This window comes from Diorhabda sublineata, chromosome 7, assembly GCF_026230105.1.
Source record: "Diorhabda sublineata isolate icDioSubl1.1 chromosome 7, icDioSubl1.1, whole genome shotgun sequence".
In the NCBI taxonomy this organism is placed as follows: Eukaryota; Metazoa; Arthropoda; class Insecta; order Coleoptera; family Chrysomelidae; genus Diorhabda; species Diorhabda sublineata.
Window position 1 is genome coordinate 30,400,945 of NC_079480.1, and position 20,821 is coordinate 30,421,765.

At 30.8% G+C, this 20,821-nt stretch overlaps 1 protein-coding gene across 2 annotated transcripts; it reads right to left on the reverse strand.

The window, feature by feature from the left end:
- Positions 1 to 1,248: 1,248 nt before the first annotated feature.
- Positions 1,249 to 20,330, reverse strand: LOC130446319 (carbohydrate sulfotransferase 11). 2 transcript variants are annotated; one of them, XM_056782500.1, is made up of 6 exons: positions 20,140 to 20,330; positions 15,270 to 15,456; positions 8,696 to 8,839; positions 8,411 to 8,604; positions 6,617 to 6,850; positions 1,249 to 2,243 (listed from the first exon to the last, which is right to left on the reverse strand). In XM_056782500.1, exons 3-6 carry the CDS (start codon positions 8,757 to 8,759, stop codon positions 1,827 to 1,829), a joined length of 909 nt encoding a protein of 302 aa, XP_056638478.1. In that variant the 5' UTR covers positions 8,760 to 8,839; positions 15,270 to 15,456; positions 20,140 to 20,330; the 3' UTR covers positions 1,249 to 1,826. The 2 variants fall into 2 exon arrangements, with proteins under 2 accessions (XP_056638478.1, XP_056638479.1); XM_056782501.1 differs by lacking the exon at positions 20,140 to 20,330 and adding an exon at positions 17,116 to 17,360.
- Between the last annotated feature and the right edge of the window lie 491 nt (positions 20,331 to 20,821).

Sequence of the window (20,821 nt, forward strand, 5' to 3'; positions counted from 1 at the left end):
TTAATAACAATATAGAATAAACTCTCGAAAAAAATTGTAATATACATAAATCTTTTAAAAAATTTAAACGACATTAATATATTAACAAAAATATTACCCATTTATAATTTTTGTCATTAATTACCCGAGTGGTAGATGTGATTTGTTTGCAAAATAAAGAAAAATAACAAAAACTATAGCAACACTATTTTGGGCGTCACAATTGAATATGAAGAAATTGCGATTTCAATATTAATTCAATTTGTTAGTTTTTCAATCGAAGGGTTTCAGGATTTTTCCTTAAAGTCGCCGGTTTACGAAATAACGAATTTATTCCTTTCATTTGCACCATACTGTATACAATTTTGTTAATGATAGTTACAAACTTTGCGTAAAATGAGTAAAAAAGAACAACAATAACAATTTGTACGAGAATTTATAATTTAATTATGCTGATGTTGCATCTTCGCATCATTCTTGACGTGAGGCTCACATTTCTATAAAAACAAAACCATCTATTTTTTGTCACATAAATTGAATTATGTTTACGCTCAAATTTTTTTGCTCTAATTACTCTTAAGGATTTCACTTTTTAATAATGGAGCTGAAAGTGATTGAAACTTTTTATTTTAAAAAATAGTACAAAATATGGTACCTATTAACGTTGTACATTGCACCATTGACTAGTAAACCACAATAGGGTACTTGCATGGTTTAAGAAAAAAATAGTTTTGGATAGTTTATCTACAACTTTTATTATATATTTTTTAATTCTTAGATCTTATATAATCTATATAATTCTAATTTTCAATTGAATATGAATTTAGATATTTTTTCACTTTTAATCAAATATCTTACTTTCTGACATTATTTCATATCGATAACTTAGATATAAGAATATACAAAAAAATAAATACTTTTAAAAATATGCAAGTACCCTATTGAGTAGAGAGCAACTATATGTAATTACAGTTGAAACCTACACCTACATTCATAACATAAAAAAATTATAACGAAAATTGACAGGTACAAGTAAATGAACATTTTTTAAGGTTAAGATCAAAAATTAATATGTTTAAAACGATAGAGCATGTTTTTAACACGTTGGCGGTTGTTTGCAATGCCAAGTAATATTTTGATAAAGACTGCAACAGGTCGAAACGTCTTTAAAAGGTCTGGAGAAATTAGAGAAATATACATCTACACATATAAAGCAAGGTGGCACGTTTTCTGTTTGTATTTGCTGCAAGTTGATTCAATTGCAACATTTGTTTATTTAAAAACTTCTAAAAAGACTAACGGTACTAAACGCTCTATAGTCTCTAGCGCTGAGAGTGCGACAACTTTTTTATTTTTTACCGAGAAAAAATGCCTATCGATGTTCGACATTAGAAACGACTTCACTTCACTTATCACTCGAAAAAATATGAAATGAGAATTTTTTGGATGTCTGAATAGCAGGAATAAACTACATATATCTTTTTAAATATGTAAAGACATAGTTTTGCAAAAAGCAACCAAACTACACGGAATCTAGTTATAGATTTATAGCACCAATAATACAATAAAAGGGATTTTCTAGGTTTTTGAGTTATGATACTATTTGGGATCTGCGATATTAATTTAGTAAATTAATCACGATAAAATTTTAGTAAAGTTTTACATTATGATACATGAGGGAAATACTGTCAAACAAAGTCGAACACTGAGTTTAATCAATCAATCAAGTTTCTTCATATGAATTTACAATACAAATAATTTATATATAAAATTCTACTATTAAGACATTTTGATGTTTCAACACACCATAAATTAACATTAACTCTACATTTAATAGTTTTTTAATTTTACGCTAAATCATAACCTAATATTTCTTCAAGACTATAACCAAATAGTTTAAAATCCGCTTCGTACAATTTATACAATATTTCAATTTCATAAATAGATAACTGCTGGAAATAAAATTTCAAGCTATCCTTGGTTCTTTTAGACTTGGTTACGGGAAACGTCAACCTTGGCGCATTTACCATTCTTAAAATAGTCGAAGAATCTTCAGTGATTGTCTCATAATGGCTAATAAATGTGTAATTGAGAGTACAAGGTAGACAAAGGTTGTAGATGGGTGTCCAATGCTCATTTGAAAATACTCCTTCATCGATGAGGTATTGAATAAATTCTCTAAATGTCACATTAGCACCTGTTTCAAGGTCTTCCTTTGTAGGATTTTGGCGATATTTCTGTATTATGTGTTTTCCATAGCGCAACTAAAAATTTAAAACAAAAAATATAATTTTCGAATGGATAACAGATCAAAATATAATTTAACTCTTTATAACGATTTTTTACATATTAAAAAATGAATTTGAGCGAAAAATGGATATATATACTGATCTCACGATATAAAGCTTTCGGGAAAAATTAAGTCCATAATCTTAAGCCAGTTATTCTTAAACGTCCGATATATCGTAAAAATAATAAGAAATTATGTTAGAAAATATCTATGTACTTGTTTCATTGTTAAGTTTACATCAATATAAATAATATTGTTAGAATTGATAAAAAAAGCAAATGTAGTTCTCAATAAAATAAAAGCAAAAATGGAAAAACTCCAATTTTCTATAAAGATCTTGTAGACAACTTTTTAAATAAAAAATGAGTCTTTCTTCAAGCGATAAAAACTTTCATTATGCTCAAAAATTTATATTAAATAAATAATGTAAAAAATAGTAAAACTTAATTTTCACAACATTATACTATTGTTTACAGCACGTAACAATGCATCTTCACTCTTGCGCTTTCAGTTACCTGGAGCTAGAGTCGTTCAGAAAAATCATGGCAACCTCTGTTTGCGGTCTTTGTCCAACTGGCAACCATGGATTTTCGTATTCAATATATATAGAATTTTAATTTTGTATCAAAATTAACAAGAAACAGATGAGTGAAGTTAATTTAAAGAAATATACCTGGCAACCCTAATGATTGAGAACTGGCAACTATTTTTATTTTAATTTGTTACATCATTTTCCTTCAAATGATTAAAATCGAATGAAAAACATATAGCTAGTTATATGAAGAAAACTCTAGATTATTCTTAAAATTAAAACGTACAAAAATTATATTTCATAAACATGTATTAGCATTTATTTTAATATAAAATAGGATTATTGTAAACAACCTTTCAATGAATGTTAGTTAATTCGCTTGTGAGATTAATTATATTCATTCAAACTTTATAAAATTATTGTAATTTTGTGTTTATTAAAATTTTAAAAACATTTTAGAACCTCGAAAATATAATTAGCTGCAAGTTATATTAGTATGTTAATTACTTAAAATTACAGATAATTAAGACTAATTTTTACAATCCATTCCATACATTCTTGGGATTCCTTTAAAATTAAATTTATCAAAAAAACAGATACCGGCAGGATCAAGCAGGGGGATCCTGTACTATTATGAACTACCTGAAAGAAGGTAGAACAAAAAATGTATGAAATGAGAGAAATAAAATTTTATAAACGAAGCAAGAGGCTATTTTTAGAAATGTTAAAAATTATAGCCTGATAGTACCTGGGCACACTTAAAATCTCATTGCTAATACAATTTCAACCAAGAGCAATATTTCAACGAGTCTAAGGGATAGCTAATGTAAATTGAAAGGCTCTTTTGGGAACCAGACTAGTATATAAAATCGTCATAATTAAGCCTTTCAATCCTTTGGATTATGGCTATCGCTTATAGCGCTTTAAAATCCTTTTTTTGAGGTGAATTATTCCCCGTTTTCTATTTTTGATTTTTTTTGTAGTTTATCGTTTGTCTTGGCTGCTTTTGTTATTACTTTCCATTCCTTTCGGTTCCGGTATTTTGCCCTCCAGTTCTCTACATTAAGTGCTCTTATCCCCTTTTTATTTCGTTTCTTCAAGTCTTTCTCGGCCTCCCTCTTCTCATTGGCCACAACGCGGTCCATTACGTTATTCTTTTGATCATTTCAGTTGGTTTTCTTCTCATTATATGCCGAGCCCAGTTGAGTTTATGTGCTTTTATATATCTCACTATATTTTCCTCCAGCTCTTTCTCTATTTCTTCATTTTTTTTTAGCTCTCCTTTCTCCCTCCTGTGTTGTGTTTAGACCTGTTCTAGTCCTCATTATTTTTTTCTCAGTTCTTTTAAGTTTTTTTTCCCTTTTGTTGATTATTGTTGTTTCCATCGCATACGTTATTACTGGTATTATATGTTTTTTAATAGGTTTTTGTTTCTTCCATAGGCTTGATAGTCGTTTTGTAACCTTTCCTTTATTCTGTCTCTGGTTGTTTGTCCCAACGTTATTCCTAGATAGTTAAAGGTCGATACTGTTTCATAATTGTATTTGTTGGTTTTCTCTTTCTTCTGGTATATTTCCTTTTTTCTACATTTATTTCCAGTCCTCAATTCCTTGCTTCTTTTTCTAATTTGTTGATCGTTTTTATTTTCTTCTTAGAACTCACGGAAATACAAAATAAAAGGGAAAATCGGCCTTGTTACATACAATATTACATCATTAACTGGAAAAGAACAAGAGCTCATAATGGAAATGGAGGAAAACGATATAAATGTATTGGGAGATAGCTAAACAAAAAAAAAACGGAAAAGGAACAATGATGATACAGAACAAATATCATATACACTACTGAAGGATGAAGGAAGGTCAAAAAGCAACAAAGAAGGACCTGAATAGGAAATTAACGAATATAAGGGACATATCATCAAGGGTAATTTACGTAAAATTAGACTTGAAACAAAATATTTCACATCATATAAATATGCACCAGTGGAAGGAACTAAAGAGAAAAAAATGGAGGAATTCAGGAATGCCCGAATAGGAAACGACGAAAATATAGATTTAGGATGCATAGGAAGAAAATAATAAGAAATAAAAAACAGGAATGAGAGAAGAATTTTGAAATCTGTACATGCAATGAATTGATAGAGTAAAAAAAGTACAGGATAAATACGAATTTATAGCAGAAAGAAGAGAAGTAAAAAGTATAATAGATTACATAATATGCACAAAGAAGATAAAGGGAAAGATAATTGGGAGACAGTAACAATACCACAAGCAGAAATCATTGAAGACAAAGATAAGGAAATACACCGATAAGGAAATAGGGGAGGAGTAAAGTGCATTTGGAAAAGGGAAACAAATTAAGGAGCTTAATAGAAAGAGAAATATAACATTCATCAATTTGAAAGCTGTATTCGACTCAATAGACAGAAAAATGGTACGGGATAGTATGAGGAAAATAATAATCTCTAGAAAAATAACAGATAACAAAAGGAATATATGAAACCGAAAGACGGAATGTTCAAATAGACGGAAGTTTAGGATGGAGATGGGTGTAAAACAAGGAGATAGTCTTAGTCCTCTTCTATTTATACTTGTCATGGGGAGAATCATAAATACAACAAAAAAGAAGAATTATAAACAGGAAACCTAACCTAATGTTACGAACTTGTCCATGACATTGACCGTGAAGCCGGTCCTGTACAGTTATAATAGAACTCTAAAATTTCGCGAATGCGGCGGCGCCTTTAATATTGATTTTGATGTATGTTTTTTATGAACCTCCGTAAGATGTTTGTTATTTTTAAGACGCAATTGTTGAGAAAAAGTTTAAATAAATTTGGAAAAAAGAAAAATACTACAATAATTAGCTACAGAATCCCTGAACCGGTAGAAACAGACGGATAAGTAAAGGCAGACGATATAGTAATTTTAACAGATACATTTAAGAAAATTGAAGAAAAATTAAACACATGGATAAAGACAAAAGAAGGCGTTAGAATGGAAGTAGATATCAGGAATGCAAAAGTATGTTCATGTTTCCTAATGTCAACAATGTGACTGTTAGCATAAGACAATCTCTTTCAATAATCACTATATATCGATGTAACCCTCCATATTAATACAATCCCTTAACATCACTTATCCCTAACCAAACGTACACCTTGGTTTTATGCAGCACTATTGTTCTATATACTAAGTAACATATATATGTATACTGAATATACTGTTTACACCACCATTACACCAGCACTCACAATTACACTGACTGCCGCGCGTTTCGATAACTTATTGTCTTCAGAGACTGAAGGTAAACTGCGCGTCAGACAGTGTAATTGTGATTGTTGGTGTAGTGGTGGTGTAAACAGTGTATTCAGTATAAATATCACCAATGGTTCCAGAAATTCCACCTTAGTTAACATATATATTTGACAAACAGGTTAAATCTGAACTAATGTGAAAACAGTATATTCAATCACTGGTAATATTCTAGTCCAAATAAGCTCCAGCAAACTGAAGTCGTACTCTTTGATGTGTCGGGGTTAACGGACGGAGTCCTTATCACTTCTTATTGATAGTGCCACACAAAAATTAGCCATGTAAAATGGAATTATTTAGTATACTAAATTTTTCAAGATCTGTATGAGTCAACCTCAACTAAAAGCTATTAAATGAGTATAAGATAAATTTTTAACTATAAAAATTTTTCCTTGGTCCATAAAGTAGATATATCAAATACCAATAAAAAACGAATTGTCTCTTATGTGTTTGTGATTATGTAAAAACCTTTGTCTCAAATGACAAAAAATTATTTACCTTAAAATACTTATTTTTCTGTGACTTGTCCATAAATTTATTCCTATAAGCCGATAGTAATCTTTCAAAAGGATGTCTTGCTACCAAAAATAACGTGTAATCTTGTAAACATTTTCTTATGTCCTTATAATCTAACTGGGATAATTTTACAGTTGAATTTTCCAGGTGAGCATCACTCGCTGATATTTGAATTGGATTAGTTAAGTTCGATTCTCCAGTCAAAACCATTAGAATCTAAAATATATTAAATAAAAATAAAATTAACAAGAATATACCTCCCTCCAACTCGATTATCTTATTAGCGTTACAGTATATTATTTTCAACTTTTGTTTGAAAATGAAATTCAAAATCTAATTTTTTTTTGTTATTTTTAATATTTTAAAGAAGTCCCGGCAGTGAGCCCTTCTGTTTACTCTGAGTAAATATCTAAACACTCTCTTTTGTAGTTTGAAGATTCGCTCAAATTGAGTCGCACCACACGTACACCAAAAGGGACTCAATAAGGGCATAATAAACTGTTCGAGAGGTGGATAAGTTCAGTTCTTTGGAAACTGATCTTAGTGCAAAACAGGAGGAACTTAATTTTCTAGATAAGGCGGCAATATGTCATTACAAGGACTATATATATCTATCTATAAATAATAATATTCAATTCAGGTCATGCTGCACACTGGTTTAATTTTGCTATGGACTTCTATACTAACTATTATCTATTACTATCACCTATAATTTTGTTACTCATTGTGGTTTTATTCTGTATATTGAAATTTTATTTTAATTGTATCTTTATTTAGTTATTTTTGTGTTGGTTTTATAGTTTTTACAAGCTTTTGTCTACAAATTGTAACAATTTTTTGACAATAAAGCATTTATCTCTCTCTCTCTCTCTCTCTCTCTCTCTCTCTCTCTCTCTAAAGTGGTAAGATGGTTTAATGTGCAATTGAGCAAACTCGAAAACATTCAGCAACAACAAGTCCATCAGTTCCAGGTGAGTATTGATTTTTGATGTCATTAATTCGAAGTCCACATCACCGGAGAGCATTTTCCGGTTAGTTGTTTGAGAACCGTGCTTTAAGTTTTGAAAATTTCTCTCTAGAAGATACGGCATTATTTGTGATGAACATTTTTAGTACTGAATTTTACCGAAAATGTTTCATGATTGAAGAAACTGCATTAAAGACAGTCCAGTCGATGGATTCTGAATCATACAATGACACGACATAGTCTATGGCACTACAACTGGTTTTAGTTATTCTGGTTGGCGCCATTGTATGCATGCCATACCAAAGGAATTAAACATTGACTGGCTACTTTTGTATAGTTTTTGACAAAAATAGTTTAACCAATGTTCAGTGATGGCAACAATTTCTGGAAAATTAAGCTCCACTAGTAAAAGATACAGTTCATCTGTTTTGTGTCTTAGGGATTGAATATTAATAAGAAACAGGCCGAGCATGCTATCGTTCAGCCTTTCAGTGGGTGCATGCTTCTCTGATCGTGTCATGTCAACTAAAAATTTTTACTTTTACCTGGAGAGCCACTTGAACAATATTTGCTATGACTTTCCATAATTTTTTGAATCATGAATCCTTTTGACTCAACAGCGTCAGTTAAATTTCAATTTTCACAATTATGGTTTAATTTTGTACTATTGTGTTTTAATTGCTCATCCCAATCCTGATGATAGTCATTAAGATATTTCAAGTTAGGTAGTTAGTAGTACTACTTAATATTGTAGAAGTACTTGTTACAAAAGAACTTTTTGTATATTTTGCATACAAGTAAATACATACCCGTTTCCAATTTGTACAGGCCACTTTAGGAACATAACAGTAGAGTAACTTATGATTATGATCAACTAAGATATGATCCAGCTTATTTATACTCAATTTATTTTTATATCTCAAACCCATTATATCACAGCTTTCTATTACCTGTTCCTGTCTAGCGATTTGGTCTAGCCAAGGATATTTTTCACTTTCCAATGCTAAAAAAATATAATTAAAAGTATGTACCTATAAAACTGAAATCTATATTATTTTTCATAAGAATATACTTAGATATGTAACGTGGTTTACCTGTTAGTGGAATAATAAACAAGGCTATTAGTGGACTCCATTTTAAGTTTACTTTTTTTAGCATTTCGTGTCAGCATGACTCACTCTTTGAAGCTTCCTTTCTTAGTCTTTTCACGAATCTGATTTGGGATTTATTTACAATTCCTGAAATAAAAGTGTATTGAACAATCGAATAACATTAGAAACCATTTCATGTTTCTCTATAAATAATATAGTAATAAGTATCTACAAATTACTTATATAAATGTATTAGTCCGGTAGAGTTACATAAATTCCCACCAAGCTAACCAAGAAAATCAGTAAAATTGTTTAAAATATAATTAATATTTGAAGTTTCCTCGTCATTCCCGTATATGGAAAAAATTTTATTCAAGGTCAAGGGTAAAAAGAATTAGTTTTTCGCGATTTTTATCAAATGGGCGGATGTAATTTGGGCGCTAAAGGATTAATGTACTTTTTACAACATGTAAACTAGGCGCCAAGACCGAAGGGTCATTTTAATCTTATGTGTATTTTGGGCGCTAACCGACTGAAGTACATGATTTATGAAATACAGTTATTTATTAAATCGCCGACATTTATAATAAGATATATTTTTGATTTTTAGATTTTCCTATAAGAGAAATGACCTATTATCACTTAAGGTCTGAAAAAATTTGCCCTTAATAAAGTTTCCTCACAACATTTTTGTAACACTCTACAGAATAAAGTAAATTTTATATTTCTTTATATTTTTATTTAGTACTTAAGTACATATTACATATAAAATAAAATATTTACATAATCTAACCTAACCTAACCTAACCTAACCTACTTAAAAATCTATCAACTTTCCCTCTATTGGGTTATTTTATGACTCGACCTACCTGCACTTCTTAGCGCCGAAAATACATGTCGGATTATCTACCCTTCTTGGTCAGACAGGTAAAGAAGGATGGTTAGCGCCCAAATTACACCCGCCGTAGCAAATCGATAAGTTTTATTATAGACAAAAATTGAATATTGTAGATCATAAAATTATCTATAAAAAACGTATCAATATATTTTTTCCTTTGAGTCACTGTTCCTGAGATATAAAGATTCAAAAAGTTGTAAAAGTTGTAATCGTCATAATATGAGATGGTGTACTTAGCGCGTTTTTTTTAACATAGTTTCCCCAGTAAGCCTATCCCGTGGGTCTGTTGTGATTATGTTCAATTTGAAACTATTGCAAAATAATCGAAATTAGCAGAGGTTGAAAAGATAAAAGCGATTTAAATGAAACAAAAATTGTGAAATTTAATAATCCGGGTCATAACTTTCAAAGTCTTTTCTTCTTCATTTTGCCATATCGTCAAAAGCGATATATCGCATGTCGCCTCGTTGAAATCAAACGGATTCTCCACTGTTGGTGATTCAATATTAGAACACGACCGGCCTTGACAAAGTGTATATGCCAGAGAACAGAACAGTCCGACTTTTTCGCAACCACATTTAGTGTTGCATCTATGGAGTGTAGAGAAGGAGGAACGTCTCTGGGTTAAAAAATGTGAGCTGATTTTTGATGGGTAAATAGGTGGCGCTTGAATTTTACGCGCTGATTTGAAAATAACTGTATAGTAATGCTTTAAATAATGCACCGTGATAATGAAATTAGTAGTATTAAAATAATGAAACGATTAACAAAACGGAATCTCGTTAAATTAACTTTATTTTTTAGCTATTTATTTGGTTTAGATAATACATATATTCTAATATGAAAAAAAAGTACAATCATGTAACAATAATGAAATAGTATAAAAAAAAACATTTTGGTTAATTAAAATAAAATGTTGAATTTTATCCGTAACTAATATAATAATTATAGCAATATAATTAGATCAATAAAAATAATAGAATAATAAAATAATTGAAAATAAAACATTTTGGTTCATAGAAATAAAATATTGAACTCTATCCGCAACAAATATAATAATTATAGTTTTGTTAAAATATCATTGGTAATTAGCTTATGCAAGCAGGTACAGAAATATATCAAGTTCTTAATAAAAAATAAAAATCTAATAAGATATTAAGGATTGCACAGCTTTTCACATGAATATAATCAAACGTCAGTCACAACTTTGATAATTTCTTATACAGTAAGTGTTTAACTTCAGATCTCAATCCCATAGTACAATCAGCGCCACGTATTATCCCTACAGAATTCAGACCATATTTTAAACGTACCGTCCATAAGAGACGTTCCTCCTTCTCTACACTCCATAGTTGCATCTCTTTTTGCGTTGCAAAAAATTGTGTTCGGCAATTTTTCCGCTGCAGATGGGAGTAATGTTTGAACGGTTTTTAATGTATTGTTATACAATTTCCAATCCTAGTCTATAGGGTCCAACTGATAACCAAGTCACACTTGAACTTAATATTATAACCGAAAAAGATGCTGATAAACAGCAACTGAGGTTGGAGGAAGACAAGTCAATTCAACTTGTTTTTTACTTTTAGTATTTTTAATGAAATATGGATGTCGAATTCAGCGTGTAGCTTCATTCTTATTTTTTGGCCTAATTTGGCCTAATAACCGTAAAATAAAGTAGATAAAGCAACATACATAAACTAACTTGAGAGAGAAAAATCTTCAAAACATTTGATATGAATGATGTGGTAGGCTGATGTCATTTAGGTATTTGAAATTACTAAAAGGCGTCAGTATAATATTTGTACAATTTAATTATGGCTCATTTGTCCGAGACTCGAAGAATAGACATTTTAATTATGATTGGTTGTGGTAATAAAACGAGAATTCAAAAGGAGTTTTGTGAAATTTTCGATAATAAATATCCTGGTCAACACGTTTCGCAGTCTACAGCAAAATTGAAAAAAAAAAAAAAGATTCGTGAAACTGGACATGTAAAAACTATTGAAAAACTAGGTAGAAATATTCAATTTACTGACGAAAAGTTAAATGTACTTCTAGAGAGGAAAATCTGCTTAAAACAACTCGAGAACTTGCCGCCGACAAAGTAAATGTGAGTAAATCATCTATTTTGAGAGTTTTGCATAAAAAAATACTACCCTTACAAAATTCAATTGGCCCAGTTAAATAAAGATGATCCTGACAGAAGGCAAGAATGCTGTGAATTGACGATGGACAGAATGAACGCAGATTTGAAGTTCATAAACAAAAACATAAAACTCCTTAAGAATCGATTTGCATATATAACGGGCCCGGTATGAGAAAAATGTGAGGAGTAAAATCTATCGATGAATGACCTCGTTACGTTTTTGATGCGCAACTTTCTAATTTGTCAGTGTCGACATACTTATATTGCTGTCATTGTGAAGTTTTATTATCATTGTGTTCCGCTAAAGTGAACTGAAAGTATTTTCAAATAACTGTGGCAGAAAGAGGTGTAGATGATATTGCCGGAACATCTAACAAACACGTGGTTGCAAGGTACGTTACAATTCAAGTATTATATGTATGAGCATGTGCAATTTGTATTTATTAAATATTTTAATAATTATCGATGTAGTTCATATAAATATATATTTGAAAACAACACATAAAATTAGATAATCAACCCAATATGAATTATCGAGCGCATCCACATAAAATAGAAAATTTCTAACCTAACCAAAAATTAATTTTTTTGTCGATGTCTATAAATTCTTCCACGTTATTATGATTTATTTTATAAATAATTTTTAAATATTATCAACTGTAGTCAATAATTCGATAATATTATCAGAAAAATCGACAATATTTTTTCATTATAATAATGTTTTTATATAATTTTCTTTCGAAAAGTTATTTTTTAGCTTATTTAAATAATTTTCATGTACTATTTATTATTGTATGTAAAAGATTTAGTGACATAATTATCTTTTTATAACAATTTTTGTTAATTATTAATATTATATTTTAAATAAAAAATTAATTTTAATAATTTAAAAAAAAATGTTTATAAAAACCTTTTTTTATCAATTTTCTTAAAGTCGGTTAAAATTTTTATAATTATGCATTTATAAATTTTCTAATTTTTTTTTATATTTTTTGACTAGGAAAAAATCTAAACCTCCAAAAACTCCAGCCGAGAGACAGCGAGCTTACAGATTAAAAAAAAATTAATGAAGGAAACCCAAAATATTCAGGCAATCAACCAATCTTTTTTAAGATAAATAAACTCTTTTTGCGTCTGTTTAGACTATCGAACTTAAGGAGTAAACTCCAGTCGTGCGTCGGAGCTGACACACACACACAATTTTTTCTGAAGAAGCGACGGAACGGATAACAAACAGAACTGTAAATATTGGAGCAGAGGAAACCCTTACTGGATGTGAGAGGCTCACACTCAATATCCGAAAAAAGTGAACATTTCAGCTGGTATATTGGCAATTAATTTTTTGGGGGTACTGTTGAAGTTTATCTAGATTTTTTTATGAACTTCTTAGTGCATTACATTACAAAGACTTTTTCCTGATATTAATCATCCAGATATATTTACTACCAACAAGACGGAGCTCCACCGCATTTTGTACGTAGTTAGAATTATTTAATATTATTATATATCGCCTCGGTTATTGTCAAGAAGTCAATGGTGGACATTTTGAACATTTAATTTAATTGTAAAGTACATTGAAAAATACATTCTAAATATTATGTGACATTATTATCTTCATTCTTCTTAAAAATTTGTGTTATAATTGCACCAGATGTAAAAAAAAATTCATATTGCTGAACAAAGGACTAAAATCCCTTTCCAACAAGATGCCACACGACCCCGTTTCTTATTTAAAATTTTCGAGGGGATGCTGTAAGGGAATAATTTCATACTTTAAATTGTCCATTTAAGAATAAAAATCGATCTATTCCAGGTTTTTATTAGGTAATACATAATAACGGTAAAATTGAATTTACTCCATATAAAGGGTGAGAGATCTCAATAAATGATTAATTTTGATATGGGAATACGACCCTTACGGGGCCTAGTTGCTGAAATACAGGGTGTTCAAAATTTTAAATCAAAATAAAAAATTTGCCATAAATCAAGAACGCATTAAATTTTCTTATCAAATTTTGTCTCCTTAATAAAGTAATATTTTGACATAAACAAACTAAGAGGATACAAAATGGGGAAATAAAGAGGTCAAAATCCTGTGCTATGCAGACGATGCGGTACTGTTGGCGGAGAACGAGGACGATCTGCAAAGGCTACTGTACCAATTTAACAAAACAGCCAAAAAGTTCAATACGATAATATCAGAGACAAAATCAATGGTTACACAGATCAGATGTAAGCTTATGGTAGATAACAAAATAATACACCAGGAAATGAAATGTAAATATCTGGGAAACGAAATATCTGGACACGGGGACGTGGAGACGGAAGTAAGAAACCAAACTACAAGAGCCTCAAGAGCAGCAGCATACCTAAATGACACAATCTGGTGAAATAAATACATTCGAACTGAAGCAAGACCGCAATCAGACCTATATTATCCTATGCAGCAGAGACCCGACCTGAGACCTCTAAAACGTAACGGACATTGGAGACTACAGAAATGAAAATAGTTCGAAGAATAGCAGAAAGAACACTAATGGATAGAGAAAGGAGTGAAAGCATAAGACGAATATGCGGGATAGATAACATCAATGACTGGGTACTGGATAGAAAGATAAAATGGAATGAGCACATTGACCGCATGACGGAAGAACGAATTGTGAAAATATCAAGGGACAAATCACCAGCAGGACAAAGAAGCATTGGAAGACCTAGGAAAAGATGGAGTGACAACCTCCCAGGTGACTGAGCAGAGGCAATGATGTGAAGAAAACAGGCAATGATGCCTATACACAGCAGGAAGAAGAAGAAGAAACAAACTTAGGAAAAATTTAACCAGTGGCGCGCTGTCAGGGTTAGTTGTCACTTTTATCTCCCTATTTTTTACGCCACTGTAGCAAATTCTTTTTTCAATTTTGTTTTAAATTTGCCTGATTATTTTTAGTTAAAAAACTAATAACCTTTTATGGAGCTAAAATGAACGGTGTTGAATGTTGTAGAAATTTGCTTCTAAACAAAAGTCTATAAACAGTAATTTACAAATTCATTTAATTTCGAATAATGATTAAGGGTGAGTAGTTCGAAACAAAGAAAAATTATTTTTATTTTAGCTCCATAAAAGGTTATTAATATTTTAACTAAAAAAATCAGGCGATTTAAAACAAAGTTAAACCAAGAATTTGCTACAGTGGCGTAAAAAATAGGGAGATAAATTTGACAACTAACCCTGACAGCACGCCACTGGTTAAATTTTTCCGAAGTTTGCTTATGTCAAAATATTACTTTATTAAGGAGCATATTGGTGACCAAATTTGAAAAAATAATTCAAAGACGTTCTTGATTTATGGCAAAATTTTGATTTAAAATTTTGAACGCCCTATATCTCAGCAACTAGGCTCCGTAAGGGTTCATATTCCTACATCAAAATGGATATAGAAACACCGTATATATGGACCGCATAACAATTAATAGAATCCAAAAACCAAATGAAATATGAGTACGGCATATTGATTGAAATAAAAAATGTTACTTACCATAAGCAGACACTTCTTTCCTATCATCTTTCATGACCTGACCGGTTTGAATGTTTTGAAGGTAGAATGTCCTCCAAACATACCTCCAACTAATTTTAGTTTTAATTCTTTGACGTTGTTGTTTTAATGTGAAAGTTCTTCTTATAGCCTTTTTTAAATCCAAAACTGTTGTTCCCTTTTGGGGTATCTAAAAGATCATTATATATATATATATATATATATATATATATATATATATATATATATACAGAGTGGCCCAAAAGTCGCGCAACGCTAACACAAAATGCGCATGAGTTGGTTTCACCATACTAGTACAAGGTTACGCGTTTCTATCGAATATCTTACAGTTGTTCGTGTGTAAAGGAGCGTTTTGTGGTCAGATGAAGCACAATTTAAATTAAATGGCTGAATCAACAGACACAATTGCGTATACTGGTCTACAGACAATCCGCATATCACCATCCAAGAAGAATTAAATGTTCCAGGTGTAACGGTATGGCCTGGTGTTTGCTCCTTCGGAATCATTGGCCCTTACTTTTTCGACACAACAGTAACAGGTGCTGCATACCTTGATTTGTTGATGGAACTGCGCGAAGAACTGAATAATAACCCGGATTTGTCTGGTCGTGTGTTAACTCTTCAACAAGATGGCGCGCCGGCCCATTACGCTGTAATTGTTCGCGAATTCCTAAATCAAAATTTTCCGGATTGGATTGGTAGACGAGGTCAAGTGGAATGACCACCAAGATCTCCTGACCTGACTCCTTTAGATTTTGCAGTGTGGGGAATTTTAAAGGATAGCGTGTTCAAAAATGCTTTACCAGATGTGGAGACCATGAAAAACATAATCACCAACGAAGTCGATACGCTGAATGCAGATAAACCTACACTTGCGCGCATCTGTAAAGTTGTTAAGAAGCGATGTCTGAAGTGCACAGAACAAGAAGGAGGTCATTTCGAACATCTGTTATAATGCCAAGGAGTCAGCTTTTGCCTTGCTTCAAACTAATTTTGTGTATTTCGTTTTTTTTTTCGAATAAATTTTGTACTTTTGCTACGCAATGTCATTTTTTTTCAATTGGTTGCGCGACTTTTGGGCCACTCTGTATATATATATATATATATATATATATATATATATATATATATATATATATATATATATATATATATATTAATCTACGTAATTTGTGAATGGTTCTAAACATGCCCGGATCTATTAGGTCTCTGCCTAAATACGATCCTGCCTGTTGACGACAACAACGGAGTATATTTTTATTCTTAATTGTTTTTTAATTACTCAATTAACATATTCTGTCATGGTCACTTTCATGTAGAAATATTGGATAATCAAAAACATGAATTTAGTTATTCAAAATGATGAGAATCTGCAAATTATATTATAAAGGGTAAACAATGAAGTTATGCATTTTACATTGCATATATCTTTACATCTTCCTATTATTTTGATTTCTATTAAATTTATATGAATTTTTTTTTTCGTAGAAGATGAGTCTGTTATCAGTCTTTTTTTATCATTACGATTATCTCGTTTTGTGCTGCACACAAATTTTTATATATCACCAAAACAAATACAGCTTGGAAAAGATAAATCGGGAGATCTAGCCAAACATTTTATTTTGCCTCTTATTTATTAGAAAACTTCAGAAGTTTTCAAGTTTATTTCCTCATAAACCACTTTTAAAATACTATTACTAGTTTTAGTTTATACATTTACATCATATTACGAGGTTATATTGAAACATTCTTAGCCTACTATAGAACCAAACAAAATTTCAATGTCAAAATATTCTCCTCTTAATTGGATACATTTATTTCAGCGAACCTGCAACGTCTCTAGACCTTTCAAAAAATGTTTCTTCTTCCTCTGCAAACCAGACCTCCACAGCTTTCATTACCTCCTCGTTGGAAGAAAATTTACGACCTTTTACGACGTCAGACGGAGCCAAATCTGGTGAATAAGGGGGGCCTAGTAATTCAAACCCTAAATCACGAATTTTTTGCATGGCAACATGAGATTTGTGTGCAGGGGCATTGACCTGCAAAAACAAAACACCTTTAGATAGCTTTCCGCGTCTTTTCTTTTTAATTATTTCCCCTAAAGTGGTCATTAATGTCGAATAGTAATCTCCAGTTATTGTTCTACCCTTATCCAAAAAATCAATCATGATTACTCCATGGCAATCACAAAAAACAGAATCAAGAAATTTTCCAGAAGATTTTTGGACATTTTTAGGTCTTGGAGAACCAGACTGTCGCCATTCCATCGATTGTTGCTTTGTTTCTGGATCGTACCCTTGCACGCTCTTGGTCAACATTCAAACATTTGGGGATTTGGAAAATTTACCTCTTTCGAAGCTTGAAGTCCAAATTTTCACGGTCGCATACGAAGGACATTGATCACCAAGGGTATTAAACATATCTTCGTAAATCTGCTTACCTCTCAACCCTTTTAAATACAGGTACTTGATGATGGCTCTATACTCCAATTTTTCGATTTTCACAATTTCCGTGGACATCTTTTTTCTTTTAATTTATTGCGTAACTCTGGTTTACTGGTTTACTTACTCTAGACTAACTAGATATCAATACATCAAAAAATCTCATTCAACTATGGAAATTCAAGTACACTACTAATAGAGTTTCCCGTGAACTCCTTGACTACTTTGGGAATCACTGATTTAAATGACAGTCAAATATATCCTATCGCATCTATTCAATATATCTAAATACTTGACACAGAGAAATAATTCATGACATGTTAACTGCCAAAATCTGCTCCTTTAACAGGGACATGATTTACCTTCTGAGTCTTCTCCAAACCTCTAAGAGTTATCAAAAAACCAAAAATTCAAGGAATATCAGCTTATTTGAAAACCTCGTTACAGAAAAAAATATCATAGTAGCCAAGGGTATCTAATTGATTCCTATTGTTTTGGTAATATACGGCTTGAAATTAAGTATTTGATCAGAAATCAGATAGAAATTGAAATAAACAGATTGCCGCAAAATTATCGAGCATAACAGTGCTCCATATCACTGTAATAAATTATCTACGCCACCATGACAATGTAACAATCTGTAGAAATGGGACAAATTCGAGGCCTCCTAGGAGTCCTGATTCACTATACAGTGGCAGAGCTGTAAGAAAAAAATCGAGAGGAAACTGGTTATCTCAAAGTGGTGCAGTACGAGAGAAAATCCGAAGCATGGAGAAAATGGGGGATACATAGAGAACAAATTGTAAAATTCCGGTCCTTAAATATCATTCGGGTATTTTAATCAAGTATATTTTATTAATTTTCTGCATATTCATTCATTAAATTAAACGCAATAAAATATGTATAGGGTGTTCCATTTAAAATTCCAAAGTTTATGTCTATGTTACCGGAAATGTATGTAATCCGTCATTGTATACAATTCTTACGAAATGTACGCGTAATTCCTAAAATCGCACGGAAATGTGTAAAATAAATTATATTAGACACATTTCCTAGGAAATCTATACATTGTCTAAATAGTAATCGGAAATGTAAATATTTCAGATGGCTACCGAATCACGCATCGCCGTTATGAAAGAGCGATTTTAAAGTACTTTAGCGTCATTAAGAACGTTAACAAACGCTAAGAATACTGCTTATATTGAAGATGATCCTTATAAAGGGTTAATTGAAGAAGTTTCCACGGTAAAAATATCAGCTAAAAAGAATTCTCGTGATTATTGGTCATTGCGGCGATACAATTATATTTTACGATATGACTGTTACCTGAACGTTGTTGTCTCAACGAGTGCTTTAATAAAAATTATTTTTCTCATTTTAGTAACGTGGTTTATTACAGAAAGCATTATTTTTATACATTTCCTAATACGATATTGGAATTATATACAATTCCTAGGACATTTATGTATTAAATAGTTTTTGAAACAATATTTTATACATTTCCTAAATAACTTATATAAATTTCCTAGGATTTGTATACAATTTCTAGATTTCGTACATTTCCGGTAAAAGTCAATAATCTATAAACTCCTTTAAATACAAAGAACTTTTTTGATTAAAGTTTTTTCATAAATCTTACAGGTTTTGAGAAAAGTATATGGGTCACATTATGTTTGACACCCTGTACATAATTAACCATAATGTCAATGTCAAGCCACATTATTTTGATAAAGACCGAAGTAGGTTGAAAAGTCAGTTTCTTATCTATTTTAAAAACCAATAAGGGGCTGTCTTAAACTGGAGGGTGAAAATTTTTTTTGCTATTTCAATTGTTTGTTAACTGCTCTTCAAAAATCAATTTTGACCCTTAAGGTGACTGCACATGCGCAATATACATCAGCGTGACTTTCCCTGCAATGATTTCCCAGCAAAAAATTGTTAAATGTAATCAAAATAGTTTTGTTGAATAAAAAACTATTTTTAAAAACTTTTATTCACAATAATACAACAATTTTTTAATTTTGAATGAATTACATTACTTTCAAGAAGCTGAATCAATATAAACTATAAACTACTGGAATATTAATCCACCTGGCTTTAGGATTATTCACCCTTTTTTATCAATCTATATTTTACATTCACTGGACGTGAAACGCATCGATTATTTATTTAACCCTTCATTGACAATCTATTTTGTACCATCCTAACTTACATTTAAACAGGTTAGTTAAATATCTAGAACACAAAAAATTAAGCCTTTTATTTATAAACCTATTAACTACGCAATTTCGGTTTTGCGATAGAAGATGCTTTCTCCGTATAACGTTTTGCATATTTATTTGGTTTTTCACAAATCCACAAAGGCTTCTTTCAACTATTCAGTAATAATTAAATAACTTTATACTTACAGACGTAAACGAAGCAATTAAAAATAAAAACCCAACTGACGTGTTCAATTAACCACTACTTAATAACTATTCAATATATCTCGCACTGGCAAAACCCAATAATAAAAATAAATGATGTAATTACACACTCCACATTCACTAACAAGTTTCAACCAATCTTGACATACATGCTAAAATATATTTTATATGCAAACACGAAACAAATCTAAAGGTCAAAGAATATTTTATCTAAACTTTATCGAACGATTTGACAGAAAATAAAATAACAGTTTTTAAAATTATTCCAAGAGCACTCAAGATTCAGTCAACTGTCCTTATAGATAAATCATTAGAACCTATTTTTTTGTAAGGACATATATATCAGATATACTAATAAAACAAAGTCTTTAATAGGATTATTTTTATAAATATTCTATGATGTAAGAAGGTAACAAATTGAGAATACTACCAATCGAAAAATATATAGGAAGAACCAGTATATTATTATTCGAAAATTATAAGATATCTGAGCAACAATTAAAGCATTCCTTATAGTCTCTGAAGCTTGGGGGTAACTACCATAACATTTTGTATAAAGTAAGAAAAACTAGCTTTTACCCGCGGCTTCGCTCACATCGAATCCATTAAATAAGTATCAGAAATCATTATAATAGAAAAGAACGAACTCTGTAGCTATATTAGA

Bases quoted from the DNA above. Each gene is read 5' to 3' on its own strand.
- LOC130446319 (XM_056782500.1), bottom strand. From the start codon at position 8,759: ATGCTAAAAAAAGTAAACTTAAAATGGAGTCCACTAATAGCCTTGTTT. The intron at 6,851-8,410 runs GTATGTATTTAC...AATATATTTTAG, and splicing joins CCTGTACAAATTGGAAACGG to ATTCTAATGGTTTTGACTGG. The intron at 2,244-6,616 runs GTAAATAATTTT...TTAAATTTTTAG, and splicing joins AGAAAAATAAGTATTTTAAG to TTGCGCTATGGAAAACACAT.